The sequence below is a fragment of the Trichomycterus rosablanca genome, chromosome 3 (genome assembly GCF_030014385.1).
Source record: "Trichomycterus rosablanca isolate fTriRos1 chromosome 3, fTriRos1.hap1, whole genome shotgun sequence".
NCBI lineage: Eukaryota > Metazoa > Chordata > Actinopteri > Siluriformes > Trichomycteridae > Trichomycterus > Trichomycterus rosablanca.
This window is the reverse complement of record NC_085990.1, coordinates 10,437,508-10,462,148: the sequence shown is the minus strand read 5'-3', so window position 1 is coordinate 10,462,148 and position 24,641 is coordinate 10,437,508. Positions and strand designations below refer to the sequence as shown.

The 24,641-nt window shown below is 39.4% G+C and overlaps 1 protein-coding gene across 1 annotated transcript in view; it reads right to left on the bottom strand.

The window, feature by feature from the left end:
* adcy2a (adenylate cyclase 2a) overlaps nucleotides 1-24,641 on the bottom strand; it is a 146,303-nt gene that overhangs the window by 25,569 nt on the left and 96,093 nt on the right. Inside the window, exons 4-15 of the mRNA XM_062991822.1 lie at nucleotides 13,441-13,590; nucleotides 10,918-11,066; nucleotides 8,937-9,048; nucleotides 8,612-8,739; nucleotides 7,387-7,545; nucleotides 7,160-7,292; nucleotides 5,432-5,608; nucleotides 2,651-2,694; nucleotides 2,462-2,542; nucleotides 2,303-2,372; nucleotides 2,125-2,222; nucleotides 439-523 (exon numbers count right to left, since the gene is read on the bottom strand). Coding sequence (XP_062847892.1) covers nucleotides 439-523; nucleotides 2,125-2,222; nucleotides 2,303-2,372; nucleotides 2,462-2,542; nucleotides 2,651-2,694; nucleotides 5,432-5,608; nucleotides 7,160-7,292; nucleotides 7,387-7,545; nucleotides 8,612-8,739; nucleotides 8,937-9,048; nucleotides 10,918-11,066; nucleotides 13,441-13,590 — 1,386 coding nt within the window. The remainder of the gene's footprint in view (nucleotides 1-438; nucleotides 524-2,124; nucleotides 2,223-2,302; nucleotides 2,373-2,461; nucleotides 2,543-2,650; nucleotides 2,695-5,431; nucleotides 5,609-7,159; nucleotides 7,293-7,386; nucleotides 7,546-8,611; nucleotides 8,740-8,936; nucleotides 9,049-10,917; nucleotides 11,067-13,440; nucleotides 13,591-24,641) is intronic.

Here is a 24,641-nt window from a genome sequence, read left to right as displayed (position 1 = left end):
TTCTGCCTCCTAGCATGAAAAATATGACAGGAGGAAAAAGAAATTGCTCTGTATATTTTAATTGTCTGTGACATTGCTGGGACAGACCTTAGCCTAACACTGCCATACATCCTTTGTAGGACAGACATTGCTACAGGATAACCCTTATTACAGCATCAGGGTCTGGATGAAAGGGCCTGGCCTGCAATCAGTATTTCAGTTTATCCCAAAGGTGTTGACAGGGATGAGGTCAATCTGTGCAGGCCACTGACGTTTGTCCACACAAAAGCCATCAAACCATGACTTTAAAGTTCTTTTCACAGACTGTTTTTGATAAATGATTTTACCCCTTTGTTAGCACCAGATTTGGCTGAAAGACCTGAACTTCAGAATTAGGAAGTACCCAAATGCCAGAAATGTAAATAAGACATCATGATTAAACTCTGAATCAATGCTTACCAAGAAATGGCCCACAAAGCAGATGAAGAGAATCATGGAGAGAATTAGAAAGGCAATTCCAAATGAGATCCCCAATGTAGCTGTCCTGCAATGCCACATTTCAGATGAAAAATGATTAATTCTTAACATATATCAGAGCTTTATACCAAATGTTATTTCAATTCATTCACATTGCTGTTGAAATGATCAATCTGTTTATTCAGCCCACAATAAACGCATGGAAGTCACATAAAAGGAACAGTTACAGAAATCAAAGAAATAACAAGACATGCTGGTCAAATCCCATGTTTTGTTGATTCTGTCAATTCAATATTATTCAATATTAACATTTGTTCTACAATTTATTTACAACGTTTACCATATTTAATGTCCATGTGCAGGACACTCAGGTGGTGCCTAGCCCACCAATGCTGGGAACTAGGTTCAAGTCTTAGTGGTGCCCCTGGCCAGGTCAGGCACTGTAGACACAATTGGCTATGTCTGAGAAAGTGAAACTGCTTCTGCATCCACGATGAGTGGTGGAAAAACACAAAGAGCATATCATGCTACTCTGTACATCTTAAAGCTCATTGTTTATTTATTTGGATTTTAATGTCACGTTTTACACCCTTCGGTTACATGAAAATGACATGACAGAAACGGTAGTTACTCATTACACAAGATGAATCAGTTCACAAGGTTATATCAAAAACAGTCATGGACAAGTTTGTATCTCCAGTTCACCACAGTTGCATGTTTTTGGGAAACCGGAGCTCCCGGAGGAAACCCATGCAGACACGGGGAGAACTTGCAAACTCCACACAGAAAAGACCCGGACCGCCCCACCTGGGGATTGAACCCAGGACCTTCTTGCTGTGAGGCGACAGTGCTCATTGTAAAATCCGGTAAGAGTCAGTAAAAAGATGCAGATGGTGGATGGGAAATAATTACATTGGGAAAAGAAATGTGCACAAATTATAGAACATTTTATATTTTTATGTTCTGGTTTTGTTTGGTTTTAAATCCCACAAATAAGTGCATACAAATGAACAAAAAGAAGCCAAACTTTACCATGAGTACATGTTCATTACAATGGTAGGTAAACTTCTAACTTCCAGTACAACAGTAAAAAACAAACCTCCAGTCACCAGACATACTCTATATCATATAAAATATCTGGACATCCCTTCTTCCTATTAAGTTCAGTTTTTTAACCAAAGCTAGTGTTAACTGGTGTAGGAAAAACATGCTTCTCTGTGCCATAAAGACAGGAATAAGTAATGTAAGGTATGTAAAATTTACAGTGGTCAGCTTCACAGACAAGATTAGGAATGAACTAGAATGTCAAACGCTGATGATTCTGAAATGGGACCAATAGGTCCAACAAGCTGGTCTGGTGTCCACATACTTTTGCAATTACCTGTATGTATAAATAATATGAAATATATTACACATATTATACATGTGTATATTAAATTTTTAATAATATATAAGAAAATACATTACTTTTTAGAAAGTTTTTTTTGCATGGCAGCTCCTAAGTCTGTATTTATGTTTTTAATTTTTAAGGTTCTTTTCTTAGTTGTTGTTCTTTTCTTTTTCTTTACCACCCATCTCTTGTAATGCTGTAACAAGTTAATTTCAATAAGGTGGTCAATAAAATCTTATCGTAGCTTAGCTTATCTTAGCTTAGCTTAAAAGACTCACTTTGGTAGGACGAGAATCTGCACAACAAAGATGCAGAAGAAGATCAAGCAGGCACAGGTGATGTAGTATTTGAAAGCAGGTAACGTTGTTGCTCTGTACTATCAAAACAGAAAATTAAATACAAATAAGAATCAGAAATGATCATTTTGAAAAGAAACACGTCTGATCTCCAGCTTACCTCTTTTTCCAGCGCTTTGTTGTGAAAGAAGAGCGATATTCTCTGAATGTCCTCTGATTTGAGCCACTGTCTGTAAAACAGCATGGGGAGATATATAAATAGAATAAATATAATTATTTCCCTATTCAGATGTTTTTATAGGTACTGTTTAATCCTTACTTTTGAGAATTGATGCCGTCGAATGTTCGTATCATGCGTTCGTTTAGTTCCTCCTCAAATCTCTTCTTCTGTGATTTAGTTCTATTAAACATGATCAGTTTAGTCTGTTACATTTTAGGTAATAAAATGATCACAACAACAACAACAAAACAAAAATAATGAAAGTTTTTAAAAGAGAACACATTGTACCTTTCTGATCGTCTCTGGAAGTGATACTGACCCAGCGGAACGTCCTATAAAACAGATTTATTGGTCATTACACACAAATAGAGCTAGAAACTTTGAGCATATAAATGCAGCAAAAACAAAAGTGATGACAAACACTACAGAAGTAGTGGATGGTAGAAGATTGGAACAAGTGGACTCTTATTTTTAGTAAGTAGTTTATTAAATACTGCAGAATGTGCTGGTGACGTGAAGTAAAAAATGTAATGGGCATGGCGGTAATGGTCAATATAACAAGATTTTGGAAGGACAGATTAATTACCACCATCACCAAGCTATGACTGGTGAAAGCTTTGGTCTGGCCAGTTGTCACATATGGATGACTACTCAGGATGAAAGACACATTCAGGCTTTTGTGAGCAAGTGCATCAGAAAACTGCTGTAAATCTTATAGAGGAATATGATCACCACTGAGCAGGTTTACAAGATGGCCAGAAAATAAAAGGAGTTTCTGAACCACATTAAGTCCTGCTTGATATGACATCCATGTGACAACAGTGACGGCAGACTCAAGGAAAGACTCAGAAGGCAAGGAAGGCCAGGAATAAGCTGGATTCACATCATCATAACATGGATTGCATTATCAGGCTAGTCTGATATAAGCAACACAAGACAGAGAGCATTGAAGACAGCTGACCCATCTGTGCAGCCAACCATTTAAAAGCAATGACGGTGAAGAGACGTGACATGAGTCCAGTTCTGTTGTCTCTGCACTGGTTGCCAATAAAAGTCTGCATTAATTACAAAATTATTTTACTAACCCATAAAGTGTTATACATGGCCTGGATTTGAACGTATTGAGCACTACAACCCAGCACTTCATTTACAAGCTGCAGGGATATTTAAAGTTCCCAAAATAAAGAGAGAGAGAGAGAGGTGGTGGTGTGTTAGTGTGTGTTGTGCTGGTATGAGTGGATCAGACACAGCAGGGCTGAGTTTTTAAATGCCGTGTCCACTCACTGTCCACTCTATTAGACACTCCTACCTAGTTGGTCCACCTTGTAGATTTGCTGTTTGAGTTGGTCATCTTCTAGACCTTCATTATTGGTCACAGGACGCTGCCCACGGGGCACTGTTGGCTGGATATATTTTTGGTTGGTGGACTATTCTAAGTCCAGCAGTGACAGTGAGGTGTTTGAAAATTCCATCAGCATTGCTGTGTCTGATCCACTCATACCAGCACAACACACACTAACACACCACCACCATGTCAGTGTCACTGCATTGCTGAGAATGATCCACCACCTAAATAACACCTACTCTGTGGTGGTCCTGTAAGGGTCCTGACCATTGAACAAAGCATGCAGAAAACTACAGTCAGTAATTGTAGAACTACAAAGAGCTTCTATATGGTAAGTGGAGCTGATAAAATGGACAGTGAGTGTAGAAACATAATAATATAATAATATTTAAAAAAAAAAAAAAAATGAATAATGAATTTATTCATATCAAACTTGTTCACATCTATAAAATGCCACCAAATTTACACCAAATGGGCACATATGGGCAAAAGAAGGCAACACGAACCAGTTGGTGTAAATGCAGCCGCATTTATAAGCTGACTGATGAGAACCATTTAAGTTGCGTAGTACTAAAACTGAGAATATCTCTTGGTTTCCTGGTACAGATTTGGCTTTTTAGTGAGGTCAGTGTATTCTTAACAGAGTTGTGGTCAGGATTTTGAGAAGGCAATTTTTCAAGTTTATTTTTAGCCAGAAGCAGCCATTCCTGAAGCAGTATTGATTTTGTCTTTTGGGTCTCATTATCCTGCTGGAACACTTAACTGTGTCCATGATTCAGCCTTGACGTTAGGGTACAGTAAGTAACTTCATTTTCATTTAGTCTAAGCACAAAAACAAAAGATTTTTAGTTTGTCCAGCAGCAAACCTCAGATGAGCCTTAATGTGCTGATTTTGTAGCTTCTTGTTTGCAAAAGAGACTCTTTGTGACTCCATAGTGATGTAAAACTTGCTTAACTTCAGATTCTTGATGGTCCTTGGATTGCATCTAACCATTCGGACACATTTTCTCTGCACCACTGAGTTGTTTTTAAAGCTGAGCAAAGAGACAACTGTTCCATGTGCTTTGCACTTTAGGCCAGTTGTTTGTATTGATGATGTACACCGATCAGGCATAACATTATGGCCACCTTTCTACTATTGTGTTGGTCCCCCTTTTGCTGCCAAAACAGCCCTGCAACTGCGATGCACTGTGTATTCTGACACCTTTCTATCAGAACCAGCATTAACTTCTTTAGCAGTTTGAGCTACAGTAGCTCGTCTGTTGGATCAGACCACACGGGCCAGCCTTCACTCCCCACGTGCATCAATGAGCCTTGGCTGCCCATGACCCTGTCACCGGTTTACCACTGTTTCTTCCTCGGACCACTTTTGATAGATACTGACCCATGCACAAGATTTGGAGTTTTGGAGATGCTCTGACCCAGTCGTCTATCCATCACCATTTGGCCCTTGTCAAACTCGCTCAAACCGTTACGCTCGCCCATTTTTCCTGCCTCTAACACATCAACTTTGAGGATAAAATGTTCACTTGCTGCCTAATATATCCCACCCACTAACATATGCCGTGATGAAGAGATAATCAGTGTTATTCACTTCATAATGTTATGCCTGGTCGGTGTATAGAAATGCCTTCAAGTGACACTCCTGACTTGAGAAAACGTATGATCTGTTAACCTGTTTATATGAACACAGAGAAGTCACCAGCATGTGTGCAGGAACTTACAGAAGTGTTGATTTTGCCGTTCTCATTGGTCATGCTGTCCCGGTGGTGCAGGTTGGCGAAGGGCTTGGCAGCACCCCATGACTCCAAGTAGCGAGTCATCCTGACTGAAGCTCTCATCTTGGCACCATCCAGGGCGTGGCGGGGTCTGTAGTGGTGCTGGGGACTCCGTCTGTCAGCCTGAATGTTCAGGAAAAGATGACAATTAGATGACCAGTATCTTAGCATCTCACATATAAGCAGTATGTATCCCCAGTGAAGGAGCTGCAGCTTTATGGAGTGTCCGTGTGTAAACTGTGCATGCTGGATATACACTATGTGGCAAATAAGTATGTGAACACCTGATCATGAGTATCAGGGGCCATTTACATTTGTGGCATTTAGCAGATGCTTTTTATCCAAATCTTGACCAAATACAATCTAAACAATTGATGGTTAAGTTCCTTGTTCAAGAGCCCAACAGTGGCAACCTGCCAATGGTGGAGCTTGAACCAGGGACCTTCTGATTATTAGTCCAGTATGTTAACCCCTGAACTACCACTGCCCTGTCATTGAATTGCATTTCAATAGCATGGCCATTAATTAACATTGGTCCATTGTGGCTATAACAGCAACCAATCTTCTAGATGGCATCCCACAAGGTCTTCATAGTGAGGCTGTAGGAATCTGTGCCCATTGGTGTTCCTTCAACACAAACTAGCCAAACGATGTCCTTATGGACCTTACTCTGCACAAAGGCACACATTGTATTTATTTTTTTACACCTGTTAGCAATGTGTTTGGCTAAAACATGTAAAGTCAATGACTGGGAGGAGTGTCCACATACATTTGGCCATGTAGTGTAAGCGTATAGTTTGTACATTTTGTCAGCATATCACACAAATGCTGGGTCTGTCTGAAAACCTAGTGAACTCTCTACATAGACGCATTTTACGTCATCCAAATTCTTAGATAGCTTAAAATGCTGCTTACTAAGGTGCCTTTTTTCTGAGTGATAATCTGGCTGAATAACAAGGGATCATTCGATTCTTCCTTAGCGGTGAAGGCAATCCCAGCATTCAGTGTGGCACAACTTTTCTTCAAAAAATACAAATATGGAGAACAAATGAGGAGCAATGAACGAAGTTATTTTCAATTGTAAATAAATCATTCATTTTTAATTTGTATAAAGGTGTACAAGTGTGATTTATTTGCAAATTTGGGCTCGTCAGTGACAATTTAACCATTTTTGATACACAGAGGAAGATGTTAGCTGGCATGCTAGTGGATTGTGCCACCTTAACCCATTGGTTTAAATGGCCTGAGGCTAATTGTGTTAGCTTAGTAAGCGAAAACTGCAGAGACTTAATCGCCGTAAACTCTAAGCAGTGCGTCTAAATTTCCTGCCTTATGTGTTCGATTACTTATTACAGTGGTCCCCAACCACTGGGCCGCGGTTGGTACCGGTCGGTGGGTCATTTATTACCGGGCCGCACAGAAAAAATAAATAATTAGAGATCGCTACAAGAGCAATTCAATTTTCAATACTCTTCGGGTGTTATTGTCCCCAATCACCACTAAATGGGAGCAGCATCTCGTTGCAGCGAAAAAAGCTGTTATTCTATTTTAAATCCCCTGGCGGTTGGGGACCGCTGACTTATTAGAATCCTTCCTAACTTAGGCAGTAGGCAGCAAGGCAGCTCACTAGGTTTTCAGACAGACCCTATGAGTGATTAAATAGACTGTACTAACTTTTGGGTTGATCACCAGGTATGTGACGACCCCGTGTTCCTTCAGATAGGGGTCCCTTTCATGGCCGTGTCCATCCTCTACTTTATACGCTCCGTTCAGGTGCTCCAGAGTGACTGATGTGATGTGGACACGCCTGATCATGAATAAAAAACCTTATCTTGCAACTGTCATTCTAGTTTACAGTCACCAAACATTTCTCACCAAACAATAACAAGCAGCAGTCATACCCTGGTACACCGCCGGCTTCCATGTGGTTGGCTAGCGTTACATCATGTGACCACACATCGTACTGCCATTTCTGGAGGCCAATGACGCCACAGAGCACATTTCCGGAATGCACCCCGACTCTCATGTTGATGTCCACACAAGTGGCATCATGGACTTTTCTGAAGAACAAACAGCAAACTGTGTTACACATATCTTCAAACAACCATGCACAAAGCAAAAGGAATGAAATAAGAAGTCACTGCTTTGACCTTTAGCAGCAATGAAATATCAAAAGTGTTTGGTCAACCACAAAGCGCAAGAGAACATAAAGTGGCGTTCATGTTTGTTGCCTACGGGAGGAATTTAGTTACGCTGGCTACAGTCAGTCTTGACAAAGTAACCTTCCCAAGGGAAAAAACACAGAGGAAAGAAATAATCTTCTGTGAAATGTGTCTTACCACACACTGTCTGTAAAGCTTCTGGCTAAATAATGAGTCCCGGACACAATTTATACACTCACTGGAAAAAAAACAGTCTGGATTAAGCTGGTAACCATTAGGCTGACCTGGGTAAATTATTTTAGATGAGTTTTGGTTGCTGGTCAGGATGGGAGACCAATTGGGTAAACAGCTAGACCAGCCCAACATTCCAGTCCGAAAACCTAAACCCATTAAACCATCCTAGGTGAGTGAATAGGTGTTGGTTTGATGCTCTGTCTAGGGTGTGTTTCCGTCTTGTGCCAAGCAATTCAGGGTGCCGCCAAATCTGTATCAACAGTGACCAGGATGAAGAGGCAAGTATTCATACTACTCGTACTACTAGCTGGTAGAACAGGTGTTGCAAAGCAGCAGGGGTCCTGGGTACCTGGCATATGTGATCTTAATGGACTCTAATTGTGAGTGAGTTAGTAAGTGGGTAAGTGGGTGAGCGAGTGAGTGAGTGAGTGGGTGGGTGAGTGGGAGGGTAGGTGAGTGGATGGGTGGGTGAGTGGGTGGATGAGTGGGTGGGTGGGTTGTATCGGTGAGTGGATGGGTGGTTGAGTGGTTGGGTGGGTGAGTGGGTGAGTAAGTGAGTAAGTGAGTGGGTGGTTGAGTGAGTGAGTGAATGTATGTATAAATGTGTGTTATGTATCAAATAGAATGCACAAAATGCAAATGCATTTTAAAATTGTTCTTTTTACACTAATTGCTTCATGCTGTTTAAGGTGACATCCACCCACATGTATTAAATGTAGAATGGACTCACTTGATGGCTTCACACATGTCCAGGCCCATTTTCACACAGTTCTTGGCGTGGTTGGGTAAGGACTCCGGCAGACCAGAGACGCAGTAATAACAGTCCCCCAGAATCTTAATTCTCATACATTCATTTTCCTATAAAACAAACAAAACACAATCTGTTTGCCCCAGCATGAGCACTGGCGCTGAAACGGTAATCTATGGTGTAATACTCATCGTATGGTGTTCCAACAGAGTGAGACATGTTTTTCAAACCCTCCAGTGTCAGAAACATCAGGGAACAAAGTATGACTCACTATACTGGACTCATTTCAACACCGACCGCGGCTTACCTTGGCGATCTGATCGAATTTGCCAAAAAGCTCGTTCAGCATGTGGACTAGTTCACCAGGAGAGCAATCGCTGGCCAGTCTGGTGAAGCCGACGATATCAGCATACAGAATACTGCAGAGAAACACATCACTGTCTCATCAACACGTGGAACTGCACAAGTTGTTAGACATTTAAAATACATGGCCATTAATATGGAGTTGCCTCCCTTTGTGATTACAACAGTCTCCACTCCTCTGACAAGGTTTTCCACAAGATTCTGGAGTGTTTGGAGTGTTTTGGGAGAATTTGTGCCCGGGTCAAGCACTGATGCTAAATGAGAAAGCCTGAAGTTGAGATAGATCAAACTTTTACTAAATAAACAAGTAGCCATAGCATTAATGGGCAACATTAATAATAATAATAATAATAATAATAATAATTATTATTATTATTATTTATTATTATTTATTATTATTATTATTATTATTGTATTATTATAACAGTAAAACATAACAGTATATTAGTAAAAATAATATTAATAACAATAAAAAGAATGATAACAATAATAATAATAATAATAATAATAATAATAATAACTACAGTATAATAACAACAGCAATGATATTAGTAATAATAATGTTATTAATAATAATAACAATAATAATTATATTATACAATAATAATGATATTAATAATAAAAATAATTGTAACAATAATAGTAATAATATGTATTATTATTATTACAATTATTATAACAGTTATAATAATAGTAAAATAATATTAATAACAATAAAAAATAACAATAATAATAATAATAATATTCATAATAACAACAGCAATATTATTAGTATTAATTTAAATATTAGTGATAATATTATTATTAATAATAATAACAATAAGAATGATACTAACAATAATAATAATAATAATAATAATTATTATTATTATATTATAATAATAAAAAGAATAATAATAATAATTGTAACAATAATAGTATTAATAATAATAATAATAATTATTATTATTATTATAGTTATTATAATAGTTATAATATTAGTAAAATCATATTAATAACAATAAAAAATAACAACATAATAATAATAATAATAACCATAATAACAACAGCAATATTATTAGTATTAATTTAAATATTAGTGATAATAATAGTAATAATGATAATAACAATAATAATAATTATTCTTATAATAACAGTAATAATAATAGTAATAATAATAGTAATGATAATATTAATGATAATATAAATAATGATTACAACAATCACAATAATAATAATAACAAAATTAATAATAATAATAATAATATATTTTAATTTTTTATTATTTATTTATTTATTTATTTATTTATTTATTTATTTATTTATTTATTTATTTATTTATTTATTTATTTATTTATTTATTTATTCATTTATTTATTTATTTATTTATTTTCTTTGGTTTCTTATAGACCTAAACCAAACCCCTTGAGAAAACTGAAACCTTTTACCAAACGATCTATACAAGAAATACTGGAAACCTCACACCTACACTTGGTAATTTACATAACCTAATTAGGCCACAAAAGAAAACAGACTTAACATAAACAGCAGCACTGAGGATGTCTTTTCACCCACATTTACCAGCCAGCTGTGAATGTGAACCTTTGTTCCAGTCCTTTCTTGATGTTCACCAAAAATGAGTTTGTAGATCAAACATACCATTATATAAAAACACTGGAATGAGACGCTACTTTACACCATTTTACATGTAATTACCTTCTCACATCTCAGCCTAAAATAATTCATCCTCTCACTTACTCAGCACTTTTATCTGCTGTCACATCTGTGCTGCTTTTCGAGTGTAAATTAAGTCCATCTGCAAGTTTTGGGAAAGTTCATTACTATTCGACGTGAGAGTGAGGTCTGAAATATTTAGCGCCGCACCAGGGCTGAGGTGTGTGTGTGTGTGTGTGAGAGAGAGAGAGAGAGAGAGAGAGAGAGCAGACCTGACATTGGTGTGTCTCTGTACGTATAGGTTGTGAAAGTTGTTGGTGTTCTCTGCCTGGCCGAAGTTCGGTCCCTGGAGCCTTTGGATGATCTCAGCCTTCATCACTCGAGCGATGTGAGCTGGGAGCAGTGACAGCAAGAGACGCTCCTAAGCATGGAACAGAATAATCAAAATCACATTTTAATACTTTTGATTCAGTCTGTTACACCTAGCCAAGGTTATTCATCGCCCAGAGCCTGCTCAGATACACCGGGCATGAGCTGTGTGTACTGGACAGGGTAGCAATACAACGCAATGCAATACAATACAATACAATGCAATGGAATACAATACAATACAATACAATACAATACAAAACAATACAATACAATATAATACACTCTCACTCACTCACTGTCTTAACCGCTTATCTATCCAATTAGGGTTGTGCGGGGGTGCTGGAGCCTATCCCAGCTTTTCAATGGGCACAAGGCACACAGTAACACCCTGGACGGGGCGCCAGTCCATCGCAGGGCAGACACACACACACATACACACCCCCATTCACCTATAGGGCAATTCAGTGTCTCCAATTAACTTGACTGCATGTTTTTGGACTGTGGGAAGAAACCGGAGCTCCCGGAGGAAACCCATGCAGACATGGGGAGAACATGCAAACTCCGCACAGAAAGGACCCAGACCGCCCCGCCTGGGGATCGAACCCAGGACCTTCTTATATAATTCAATATAATATAATGCAATACAATACAATAAATGGGTTTGCTGAAGCCGAAATAAGTCTGACCAACATCTAAAACCACTCTAAAATTGCCAAATTACAAACCAGTTAAGACTGAATATGAGCTAAAACTAGATGGCACCTTGGGATAATTTGAAGCAGCCCACCTTCCAAAACCTTCAGTTAAATGACTGCAGCAACAGGAAAACCCAATCAGACCAGTTAAACTAGTCCAAGCCAGCCAGGATAAGCAAACTACACTTTATGAGCGATGGTATGTAAAATCTTGCTGGACATCCCATTTCAAAACCATAGGCATTAATATACACCGATTAATAAAGCCCACCGTGAATAACACTGATTATCTCTTCATCACGGCACCTGTTAGTGGGTGGGATATATTAGGCAGCAAGTGAACATTTTATCCTCAGAGTTGATGTGTTAGAAGCAGGAAAAATGGGCAAGCGTAAGGATTTGAGCGAGTTTGACAAGAGCCCAATTGTGATGGCTAGACAACTGGGTCAGAGCATCTCCAAAACTGCAGCTGGTCAGTATCTATTAAAAGTGGTACAAGGAAGGAACAGTGGTAAACCGGTGACAGGGTCATGGGCAGCCAAGGCTCATTAATGCACGTGGGGAGCGAAAGCTGACCTGTGTGGTCCGATCCAACAGACGAGCTACTGTAGCTCAAATTGCTGAAGAAGTTAATGCTAGTTCTGATAAAAAGGTGTCAGAATACACAGTGCATTACAGGTGCAGGGACCAACACAATATTAGGAAGGTGGTCATAATGTTATGCCTAATCCGTGTAGAGTCCTCTCATCTGCAGCGACAACAGCCTCTACTCTTTTTGGAAGGTTTTCTTTAAGGTCTGAGCAAATTTTTCCCCGTTTAGTAAATCATTCTGGCAGTCAGGAGCTAATGTGGAATAAGAAGGCTGACATTCCAGTATGGACTACATTCAGTAGGCCTGGGGTTGGGAAATTTTGTACAAGCCACTGATGTTTCTCCAGACAATATTCATCAAAATGTTGTTTTTATAGACATGGAAAGGAAAAATTAATTTAATATTACCAACCCAACTGAATATACCTGTTAGCAATAAGTGTCTAAAATAAATCAACTCAATAATTACTAGGTATGTCCACATATAAATACTTCTGACCATTTAAATACATTTCAGCCAACATTAAAAACAAAATCAGCGTAATTGCACCATGATCCATCACCCGGTTAGGAGCAGAACATTTCTAAGAGATGTGGTCCAGTCAGGAGGGAGTGTGTGACCTCTTACACTGATAACTGGCTGGAATGAAGCCATTTTGCCAGCAGCTGCCTCCCAGCCTTCACTCAGTCACATCTCTGCACATGTGATGCCATGTTACAACATCAGACAGGAGATTTGGAAAGTTCATAGACTGATAAACTGATCAAAATTGGGAAAATAAATCAAATAAATAAAAATGATTGCATTACATGGATACTCACCAACCAGACAGCACCCTTATAACATTAAGTAAATTTTGGACTCAGAACTTCAACTCAGAACTCTATTCTGATAAAGTGAGCTTTGGAGGTGAAGTGACGAGGTTTTGGACATACATTCTCTTGACTTGCTTGCTTTCCTTTCTTGTATCTATTTACTTTTAGGCAGTTGTGTTGTCATACACCATATGGCCAAAAGTATGTGGCAAAATGCCTCCTAATTATTTAGTTCAGGTGTTTCGGTGGGTAGCATGGGTAACATTTAGGGTGTTAAAGGGGTGCAGAGGTCACCAGATTATGCAGCATTTATCACCTTACCTGTTGCCGTTTCTCAAACTCCAGCTTGATGGGTAATTTGATGCAGTTGCAGGTATCATGGTAGGTCTGCTTCAGTGCCAGCTCCATCAGATGTTTGTGGTACGCTCCTGCCATGTTCCCACAGATGAAGATGATGATGTTGGCCAGAATCTAGAATGAAATGTAAAATTAGGGTGGACTTACACCCTGTGTAAAGGATGTCAACAAGCTCATACTTTTAGCCATTTAATAAAGGCGTGTCAAACTCAAGGCACATGGGCCAAATCCGGCCAAATGCTAACTCATTAAATTTCATATTGTACTAGATGTAACACTTAACTACAGCTATGTGCGTGTACTGTATTAAGTTTTTTATTGTTTTTATTGTTTGTATTTTGTAGTTTGTGGTTTATTCTGATGCACACAATGTACAGTTGGGAAGCAAATGAAAGCGACCTAACTGTATTTTGGAGGGACTTGTCTGTCTGTCTGTCTAGCTGAGAAAGGGAACTCTTAGCGAGGGCAGAACAATTGTCTTAAAATACACTGTAAAACACTGTACATAAACTGCATCTCTCACAATGCATATTTACAAATAATCCCAAAATGTACAAGAAGAGAAAACTGAAGCAGAAGGAGGAAATTTAAACCGGTACGTCTCTTGTGTTATGAGGCCGTGTCTGTGGTAAAGGAGTACACTATAAATGTAGATATACATTATAAATATGCAGTATAAAGTTGACATTTTGACACCAAACACAGAATTTTGCCTCCAAGAAAAACAACAAATTGTCCAGACTGCAATCACAGCAGGATACGTTACAATCGGCCCTTTGAGGGCCACCATAATGCTGATGTGGCCCCTCTGTGAAAATGAGTTTGACACCCCTGATGTAGCGTCTCAATTTCCATTACATTCCATTTTATCAGGGGTTATCCATCAGTCAACCTAAATAACTTTAAGTTCTAAATGTCAAACTCAACTTCTAGAGCATGACTGTCTTTGACCAGAGAACCACAGTCCAATCAAGTGCTCAGCTGGAGAGGAGTGGTGGTGTTACTGCATTCAGTTTTAGAAATCCCAAAAGAGAGACCACAGACACATATTTCATTTGCGCTTTCTCGGTTCTTCATCATTTCACGGTCCTTCATCCAATTAACTTCTTAAAGAGCTGTGTCCTAGATTCCCCTCTGCCTTATATCCTCCATGCTTTGCCTTTGGACACACTTTGCAGCATGACTGCTGTGGAGTAAACAACATCAAAGTCTCACTAGAGATTCTAGAGTTTTTTTTCTTTTTTCTTTTGTTTTTTTTATTCCCCCCCCCTAGCTATTGAATTCATATGGGGCTTGTGGAAAGACTAGCAGACACAGACTGGCAGCAAGGAACACATGGAGGAACTCTGGCCGGGTGAGAAGGTAACACATGAGTCATGTTGTACTATAGCTGAATATTACATGACTCATATACTCACTGCAATTACACATTGATCTGCTGTCATGGTAAATGAGCCTTTTAGACTCTGATGTAGCCAGAAATACACTATATGGCCGAAACTATGAAGACACCTGACCGTGACCTTGTTAGACATCCTAGTCCAAATCAATGGCCATTAATATAAAATTGCCACCTCTTATGTGGTAATAACAGCCTTTTCTTTTCTGCAAATGCATTCCACAAGATTTTAAAATGCACCGGTGGGAATGCATGACCCATTTGGTCAAAGGAACATTCATGAGGTCAGGCAGTGATGTTAGATCAAAAAGCCTGACTCAAAATCAAAGTTCAAATTCAATTCAGGGGTATTCAGATGGCTTAAGGTCAGGGCTTCGTACAGGCCCCTAGAGTTCCTCCACACTAAACTAGTCAATCCAACTTCATTGGTTTTACTTTGAACCCAGTGGCCATGCTGGAACAGAAAAAGGCTTCTTTATACTTTTGAAAGAATATTCAAATATAAGTAAATAATAATTCACTCACTTTCTTAGTGAATTAGCGCTTATCCAATCAGGGTCGTGGAGGTGTGCGCTGGAGCCTATCCCAGCTTTTCAATGGGCACAAGGCACACAGTAACACCCTGGACGGGGCGCCAGTCCATCGCAGGGCAGACACACACTCATACACACACCCATTCACCGACTGCATGTTTTTGAAACCAAAGCTCCCAGAGGAAACCCACCAGACACGAGGAGAACATGCAAACTCCGCACAGAAAGGACACGGACCTTCCTGCCTGGGGATCGAACCCAGGACCTTCTTGCCACCGTGCTGCCCATATTCCAATATAAATAAATAATAATTCATTCACTTACTTTCTTAACCGGGTCCACAAATCCACAAAGTTGAATCAGTTCATGTGGACACAAGTTTATTGTCGCTACAACAAAGGTGTGTCCAGATGATCTGATTCAACTTTGTGGATTAACCGCTTATCCAATCAGGGTTGTGGGCGGGGGGGATGCTGGAGTCTATCCCAGCTCAAGCACAAGGCACACAGTAACACCCAGTTACACCAATCCATTGCAGGGTAGACACACATAAACACACACTCAAACACACACCCATTTAATTAATTAACCTGACTGCATGTTTTTGGACTGTGGGAGGAAACCGAAGCTCCCGGAGGAAACCCACGCAGACACAGGGAGAGCATGCAAACTCCGCACAGAAAGGACCCGGACCGCCCCGCCTGAGGTGACAGTGCTAATAATAATTCAAATGATAGTAATTTAATAAAGAATTTATTCATGCGTTGCCTCTTTTACCTCTGCATACTATTCATGGACGCGGTGGATAAGATTCACTGGACTGGCCACCTGGAAATCAAACCTATGACCTTCTTTCTGTAAGAAGTGCTGCTGTTAATAAATAATAATGAATAATAATTAGGGCTGTGGTTAATCGTGTTAATTAACATTTTAATCGCAAATTATTTTTACTGGGCTATGTTTGTGCCACTTTAAACACGCGTCACTGTGGTAATTTGCGCTGCTTTTAAAATACTATTTAATAGGTCCAAAATTTTTGTTTCGTTTGTGTTGCATCTCTGGTCAAATTTGAAAATCTAATTTTTAAATGTATTCTTTATAAAAAAAGTGCCTTCCAACACTTAATATCTCAAACAGAGTCTGTCTGCAACCTCATAAATAGTGATTTGAATTCATATTCAGGAACTGGCTCTGCTGTCTGGAATATTTTCATCTAGTATAGTATTTGTGCATGCAAATAAGAAGTGGTAATGGGGTTAAGGTACACGAGGGTAGGTTAAGGATAGAGTTCGGGGACATAAGAATAAATTGTAGATAATGTTGTGGTACATGTATATGGGATGAGGAAATAATTGGTGTACATAGGGATAAGTTTAGGATGGGGTTGTGGTAGACAGGGATGGGGTAAGGATGCTGATGTATGCAGGAATAAAGTGTGGACCAGTTTGACATACACATGGATGTTATGAGAATAGACTTGGTGTACAGAGGGTTAAGTTGGGGGTGAGGTTGTAGTAGAGAGCGATGAAGTGAAGATAGAGTTGGCGTACGCCAGAGATGTTCACAAGTCACAAAATACGAGTCAGAGTCAAGTCACGAGTCTTTAGGCTAGAGTCCGAGTCAAGTCACAAGTCTTTAGGCTAGAGTCCGAGTCAAGTCACAAGTCTTTAGGGTATAGTCCAAGTCAAGCCATGAGTCTTTAGGCTAGAGTCCAAGTCAAGCCACGAGTCTTTAGGCTAGAGTCTGAGTCAAGTCACAAGTCTTTAGACTAGAGTCTGAGTCAAGTCACAAGTCTTTAGGCTAGAGTCTGAGTCAAGTCACAAGTCTTTAGGCTAGAGTCTGAGTCAAGTCACAAGTCTTTAGACTTGAGTCTGAGTCAAGTCACAAGTCTTTAGGCTAGAGTGAGTCAAGTCACAAGTCTTTAGACTTGAGTCTGAGTCAAGTCACAAGTCTTTAGGCTAGAGTCTGAGTCAAGTCACAAGTCTTTGGGCTAGAGTCTGAGTCAAGTCAGAGTCTTTAGGCTAGAGTCTGAGTCAAGTCATGAGTCTTTAGACTTGAGTCTGAGTCAAGTCACAAGTCTTTAGACTAGAGTCTGAGTCAAGTCACAAGTCTTTAGGCTAGAGTCTGAGTCAAGTCACAAGTCTTTAGGCTAGAGTCTGAGTCAAGTCACAAGTCTTTAGGCTAGAGTCTGAGTCAAGTCATGAGTCTTTAGACTTGAGTCTGAGTCAAGTCACAAGTCTTTAGTCTAGAGTCTGAGTCAAGTCACAAGTCTTTAGGCTAGAGTCTGAGTCAAGTCACGAGTCTTTAGGCTAGAGTCCAAGTCAAGTCACAAGTCAATGTAATAAACACAAAACATATATTGGAAATGTAGCATAGAAATGAACAAATAATATTTCAGATAAAAAACAAAAACAGATTAGCAACTGTATTTTGCTGTTTTACTTCGTGCCTTTACTTTCCTAGGCATTGTGCAAATAAATGTAATTTCCGTAACAAGAAGATAAATCACAGCACAGCGGCCAAAATCCAAAATACAGCAAAAAATCATAACCACTGCTTACCTTTGCTTATGTTCTTCCAGATGTTATTACATTTATAACCGTGTGTCCCATTAGAAATATAATCCGTTATTTTGTAAATGTGCTTATAAATAAAAACCTCCGAACTTTTCCCAGTTGTGAAGTAAAACACGAACTCGTTAGAAAGCCAATCAAGCGTTTCATTGACAATCATCTGTGTGATGCAAACTGAATAAATGCAAATAACAGCATTTCTTACAAAAAATTTAAATCAATAGGTCTGATTGGGTCAGAAAGCGGTTTTCAACTATTAGTGCCAATTCTGTAGGAGTGTTCCATTCACCCCAGTTGTTCCTGTGAAATGCACTACGTAGGGTATTCCACCATTTTAAGTGAGATTCCAATCCAAAGGTAACGAAAATGTTCAAATGAAGTGAGCTTTAAATATAATTGTCACACGTAACTTATGTTAACACATGCTGACGCTAGGGACTCTTGTTGTTTACGAGTCATTTTTTTGCGAGTCATGAGTCGAGTCCGAGTCATTTGAAACGAGTCAAGTCTGAAGTCGCTGTGTGTGCGACTTACGTGCGACTCGGACTCGAGTTGCAGACTTGAGTCCCCATCTCTGACATATGCCAGGCAAAAGATAAGATTGAGGCTGGTGTACACAAGGGCAGGGTGAGCAAGGAAGGATTGGGATTGGGGGTGCATTGATGGTCCAGGTTTTTTATTTTAGTGCAGCTTTTTACACAAATGCCAGTTGCAAAAGGCTGCAAACAGTCCATGATGGATTACTCAGGATCAAATTCAGCCTAAAAGTTAAAGCATTTATGTTGTATTTTGAAAGGAAATTTTACTAGTGAAAAGGAAGAGGCTCCAGACCCTGAAGCTCTTTATGCACCATGTGGGATTTAAATCAGCATCACTGTGGTTAACAGCATGGAGCCAGCAAGCTACTCAGGTTCTCTTTTTATCCTTCACTTACTCACAGGCACTAAACATTTCATATATATACAGTATATATATATATATATATATATATATATATATATATATATATATACTGTATATACAGTGTATCACAAAAGTGAGTACACCCCTCACATTTCTGCAAATATTTCATTATATCTTTTCATGGGACAACACTATAGACATGAAACTTGGATATAACTTAGAGTAGTCAGTGTACAGCTTGTATAGCAGTGTAGATTTACTGTCTTCTGAAAATAACTCAACACACAGCCATTAATGTCTAAATAGCTGGCAACATAAGTGAGTACACCCCACAGTGAACATGTCCAAATTGTGCCCAAATGTGTCGTTGTCCCTCCCTGGTGTCATGTGTCAAGGTCCCAGGTGTAAATGGGGAGCAGGGCTGTTAAATTTGGTGTTTTGGGTACAATTCTCTCATACTGGCAACTGGATATTCAACATGGCACCTCATGGCAAAGAACTCTCTGAGGATGTGAGAAATAGAATTGTTGCTCTCCACAAAGATGGCCTGGGCTATAAGAAGATTGCTAACACCCTGAAACTGAGCTACAGCATGGTGGCCAAGGTCATACAGCGGTTTTCCAGGACAGGTTCCACTCGGAACAGGCTTCGCCAGGGTCGACCAAAGAAGTTGAGTCCACGTGTTCGGCGTCATATCCAGAGGTTGGCTTTAAAAAACAGACACATGAGTGCTGCCAGCATTGCTGCAGAGGTTGAAGACGTGGGAGGTCAGCCTGTCAGTGCTCAGACCATACGCCGCACACTGCATCAACTCGGTCTGCATGGTCGTCATCCCAGAAGGAAGCTGACGCACAAGAAAGCCCGCAAACAGTTTGCTGAAGACAAGCAGTCCAAGAACATGGATTACTGGAAGGCCCTGTGGTCTGACGAGACCAAGATAAACTTGTTTGGCTCAGATGGTGTCCAGCATGTGTGGCGGCGCCCTGGTGAGAAGTACCAAGACAACTGTATCTTGCCTACAGTCAAGCATGGTGGTGGTAGCATCATGGTCTTGGGCTGCATGAGTGTTGCTGGCACTGGGGAGCTGCAGTTCATTGAGGGAAACATGAATTCCAACATGTACTGTGACATTCTGAAACAGAGCATGATCCCCTCCCTTCGAAAACTGGCCTCATGGCAGTTTTCCAACAGGATAACGACCCCAAACACAACCTCCAAGATGACAACTGCCTTGCTGAGGAAGCTGAAGGTAAAGGTGATGGACTAAACCCAATTGAGCACCTGTGGCGCATCCTCAAGTGAAAGGTGGAGGAGTTCAAGGTGTCGAACATCCACCAGCTCCGTGATGTCATCATGGAGGAGTGGAAGAGGATTCCAGTAGCAACCTGTGCAGCTCTGGTGAATTCCATGCCCAGGAGGGTTAAGGCAGTGCTGGATAATAATGGTGGTCACACAAAATATTGACACTTTGGGCACAATTTGGACATGTTCACTGTGGGGTGTACTCACTTATGTTGCCAGCTATTTAGACATTAATGGCTGTGTGTTGAGTTATTTTCAGAAGACAGTAAATCTACACTGCTATACAAGTTGTACACTGACTACTCTAAGTTATATCCAAGTTTTATGTCTATAGTGTTGTCCCATGAAAAGATATAATAAAATATTTGCAGAAATGTGAGGTGTGTACTCACTTTTGTGATACACTGTATATATATATTGTAAGAGCCATATTGCACTAATTGTAATGTTCTATGTTTATTGTCATAAATATTTTCTCTTTGGTTAAAGAATACTTATTTGAGGTGGTATTTCGGTTAGCCTGCGGAAGGCAGAATTGTACTGACTCTATATACGGAAAAAAATATATATCAAATATACGGAAAGAAAGAGGACGTGCAGCAACAGATTTTTGATCGAAGTTTTGTTTGTTATACGCCAATTGGAAACATAGTGAGTTTTTATTTTGTTTTTATAAGAAACTTGGATTAATGGATAAGTCAATGTAAGAAGAAAGTTAAAATAAATTATGTTTGTGGAAAGCTTAAGGAACTCTGTGTCGCTGTTGTTGGAAATTGGATTTACAAACATTACACGAGTCATAAATGTCTAGTCCTTCTCAATAGCGGTCTGGACGAGAAAAGGTCTTATTATATATGTAATATATATACATTAAGATACAAATAAGACAAGATGTGCAGTACACTAGTGCACTTCAGGTAATCAGAATATCATGAAAAGTTCATGTCATTATTTCATTTCATGTCACCTCATCAAGAGGTAAGCGGTCATATTTTTAATTCATTACATGAAAACTGACATTTATAACTCTTTGGTTTTACTTTTAATCAGTATAGCTTATATAGTAAAAATCCAGAATCTCACATTATTATATGAAATAAAATAAAAAAAGCTTGAAACACGTGTAATGAATATACAATTTGACAGTTTACCTGTTTACATTGAATTATGAACAAAAATATTACTTCATGATATCTAATCGCAAGGAAAGCGGTAAAAAGACAGTTGGGTAGTTTTTTTCGACTCGGACCTGTTGAAGCAGTACAGCACACAGCACTGTGGCATATTGAAAATACGAGGGACTCAGACAACTTGGACCCGGATGTGACGTATCATAAGGTCGACACGTCACCACTTAACAAGCGGATTACAAGAGGCAGGTTTACTTTCTGTTGAATATCAATTCAACATAACAAAAAAAAAAAAAAAACAGAATCTCCTGTGAGGCCTGGGCATTGCAATATTTAAATTTAGATATAGATAGACACATTATAAACAGAACTATTTATTTGTTGTTTACTTATGAAAGCAGTTTCATTTGTTATTCATTACAACTGTAAAGAGTGCATTAATCATCCGAAATAAACCCTCCGTGTTTAAAGCGGTGGGTAGTCGACATCTGTCAATTTTTTCTACATTTGCAGGATTTAACACGTACACATGGTTCAGAGCCCTCGGATAAATAATTAGCACTGAAGGCTGGCATTTTATGAAATTTAATGTGACAGGTTGGAGAGACTGATGGATTTGCACTACAGTAGGAGTGTTTTAGAGGTTGATCATTACAGCTTAGTGCCATGCTACTGCCATGTATGATAAAACTAGCTGCTTGCTTAAATAAGATTTGGGTTTAAAAGGATACATATAAAATAGAAAAAACAATTTAATGGCAATTTTATTTACAGTGAGTGGATAAGACACAGCAATGCTGATGGAGTTTTTAAACACCTCACTGTCCCTGCTGGACTGAGAATAGTCCACCAACCAAAAATATCTAGCCAACAGCACCCTGTTGGCAGCGTCCTGTGACTACTGATGAAGGTCTCAAAGATGACCAACTCAAACAGCAGCAGTAGATGAGCGATTGTCTCTGACTTTACATCTACAAGGTAGACCAACTAGGTAGGAGTGTCTAATAGAGTGGACAGTGAGTGGACACGGTATTTAAAAACTCCAGCAGCGCTGCTGTGTCTGATCCACTGATACCAGCACAATGCACACTAACACACCACCACCATGTCAGTGTCACTGCAGTGCTGAGAATGATCCACCACCTAAATAATACCTGCTCTGTGGGGGTCCTGACCATTGAAGAACAGAGTGAAAGCAGGCTAAAAAAGTATGTAGAGAAACAGATGGACTACAGTCTGTAATTGTAGAACTACAAAGTTCTCCTATATGGTAAGTGGAGCTGATAAAATGGACAGTGAGTGTAGAAACAAGGAGGTGGTTTTAATGTTATGGCTGATCAGTGTATATCTATTTGGTTCAGTTTCTAGTGCAGTTTGAAACCTGTCCATTGTTTTTCTTCTCAGTTGTTTATAGGTGAGACAAATACAGCCCCGATGTTTCACCATATTTCTTCATGACTTGCTATATTTACCCAACACACACTGAGCTGGTACTTCTGCATCTGACCTGAGTTTCTGACAGGTACAAGACATGAAAATCTTGTCAAAGAGCTGCATGGTGGCTGACATGACAAGAAACAGGAGAGAGATGCTGGGCTGCTGATCTCTGTAATGTTCAGAAGTGACACAGAGGATGGATGCAAAACAACGTCATTGCATCATCGCAGGCTGTATGGATACAGTGCATTTACTACAGGGTGTGGAAAAGTAATGGCCCCTTCTAATCGCTTCTCTTTGTAAAATTTCCTTGGATGGAGGTGTTGTGTTCCTGTACACTTTTAGGTTGCTCCATGATTTTGATTTTACATTTACATTTTAAGCATTAGCAGACACTTTTATTGAAAGTTACTTACTGTTCTGTGACAGTATATTGTCCAAACAACTGAGGGTTAAGGGCCTTTTCTTAGGGGCCCAACAGTGGCAACCTGGCAGTGATGGGGCTTGAACCAGTGACCTTTCGAATATTAGTTTAGTAGCTTAACCACTAGGCTACAACTGTGGTTTGATTACAGTTTTGACTGAATAATTGCAGATGAAAGGCAGCACGGGGGCTCAGTGGGTAGCTCCGTCGCCTGACAGCCAGAAGTTACTGGGTTTGATTTCCAGGTGGGGAAGTTTGTGAAGTTTGCATGTTCTCCTTGTGTCTGTGTGGGTTTTCTCCAGGTGCTCTGATTTCCTCCCATAGTCCACAATTGGAGATAATAAAAAGTCCCTCTAGGTATAATTGTGTCTGTGAATGTGTGAATGTTTGCTCTTTAATATACTGGCGACCTGTTCATGGTGTTTCCAGTAGAGCTGGGCGGTTCCTGAATCACTCGGGTTAATGATTCGAATCATCGTACTGAATCAGGAATCACGAGTCCGAGGTCTCAATTAACCAGGATCCTATGAGTTCTCTGACTGGCTACTGCTAAGTACACAAGGCGAGTGAGCCGACTCACCGGAAAACACAGCGGACTGTGATTTGGCTGAATCGGCTTCACTCCAGTCCGTGAATCTAAGTAATAAGTTAAATATTCAAATAAACAAGCGGTTAAACACACTGGGGTTCGTTATGTGGCTGATTTTATGCACATGCTATTATTATTTTTATTATTATTATCAGTAGTAGTGGTATAGATTAATAATGCAGCGTATTGCCTTGTAAGCAAAACAACAACAAAATATAGTTATATTATTATTATTATTATTAAAATGCAAATGCTTACAGGCTAGTACTGTACCACTTAAGGAGTATCATAGCCCTTCCCCATGGTAATTTATTGACTGTTTTGGTGCCACTGTGGCTGCCTGACTGGGTCAAGTTACCATGGCAATTTGTTGTTGACCATCCCCCTTGAACCCTTGATCCATTAATATACCCATTTGATTGGTAGGTGAGCCCACCACCCTCCTTGTCCCTATCCCCCATAATCAAGATTCCACTTAGAAAAAAGTGCCAACTTGTCACTGACGCATTGGATGCATTTTCAAGCAGTAAATCAATCGCAATCAAGATGTCAGTACAATTGACTCAAGTGAACTGGATCACATTACTGAGTGACTCAGATTAACCTGAGTCCATAAAATGAACCGAATTTACCACCACTAGTTTCCAGCCTTTCGCCCAGTGAATCACACCTACCGTGACCCTGAATAGGATAAAGCGGTGGTAAAACAGACAATGAATGAATGAATTCTAGATTAGTGAGATTTCTTTTCTACATAGACTGTGTTAGCTTATCTGGTTCACCAATTAATTAGATTAACTGGATGATTAAATTAATATTTTTTGTACTGATTAGATCTGGTTTTGTTTTAAAGCTGCTTATGCACATTATGCGCA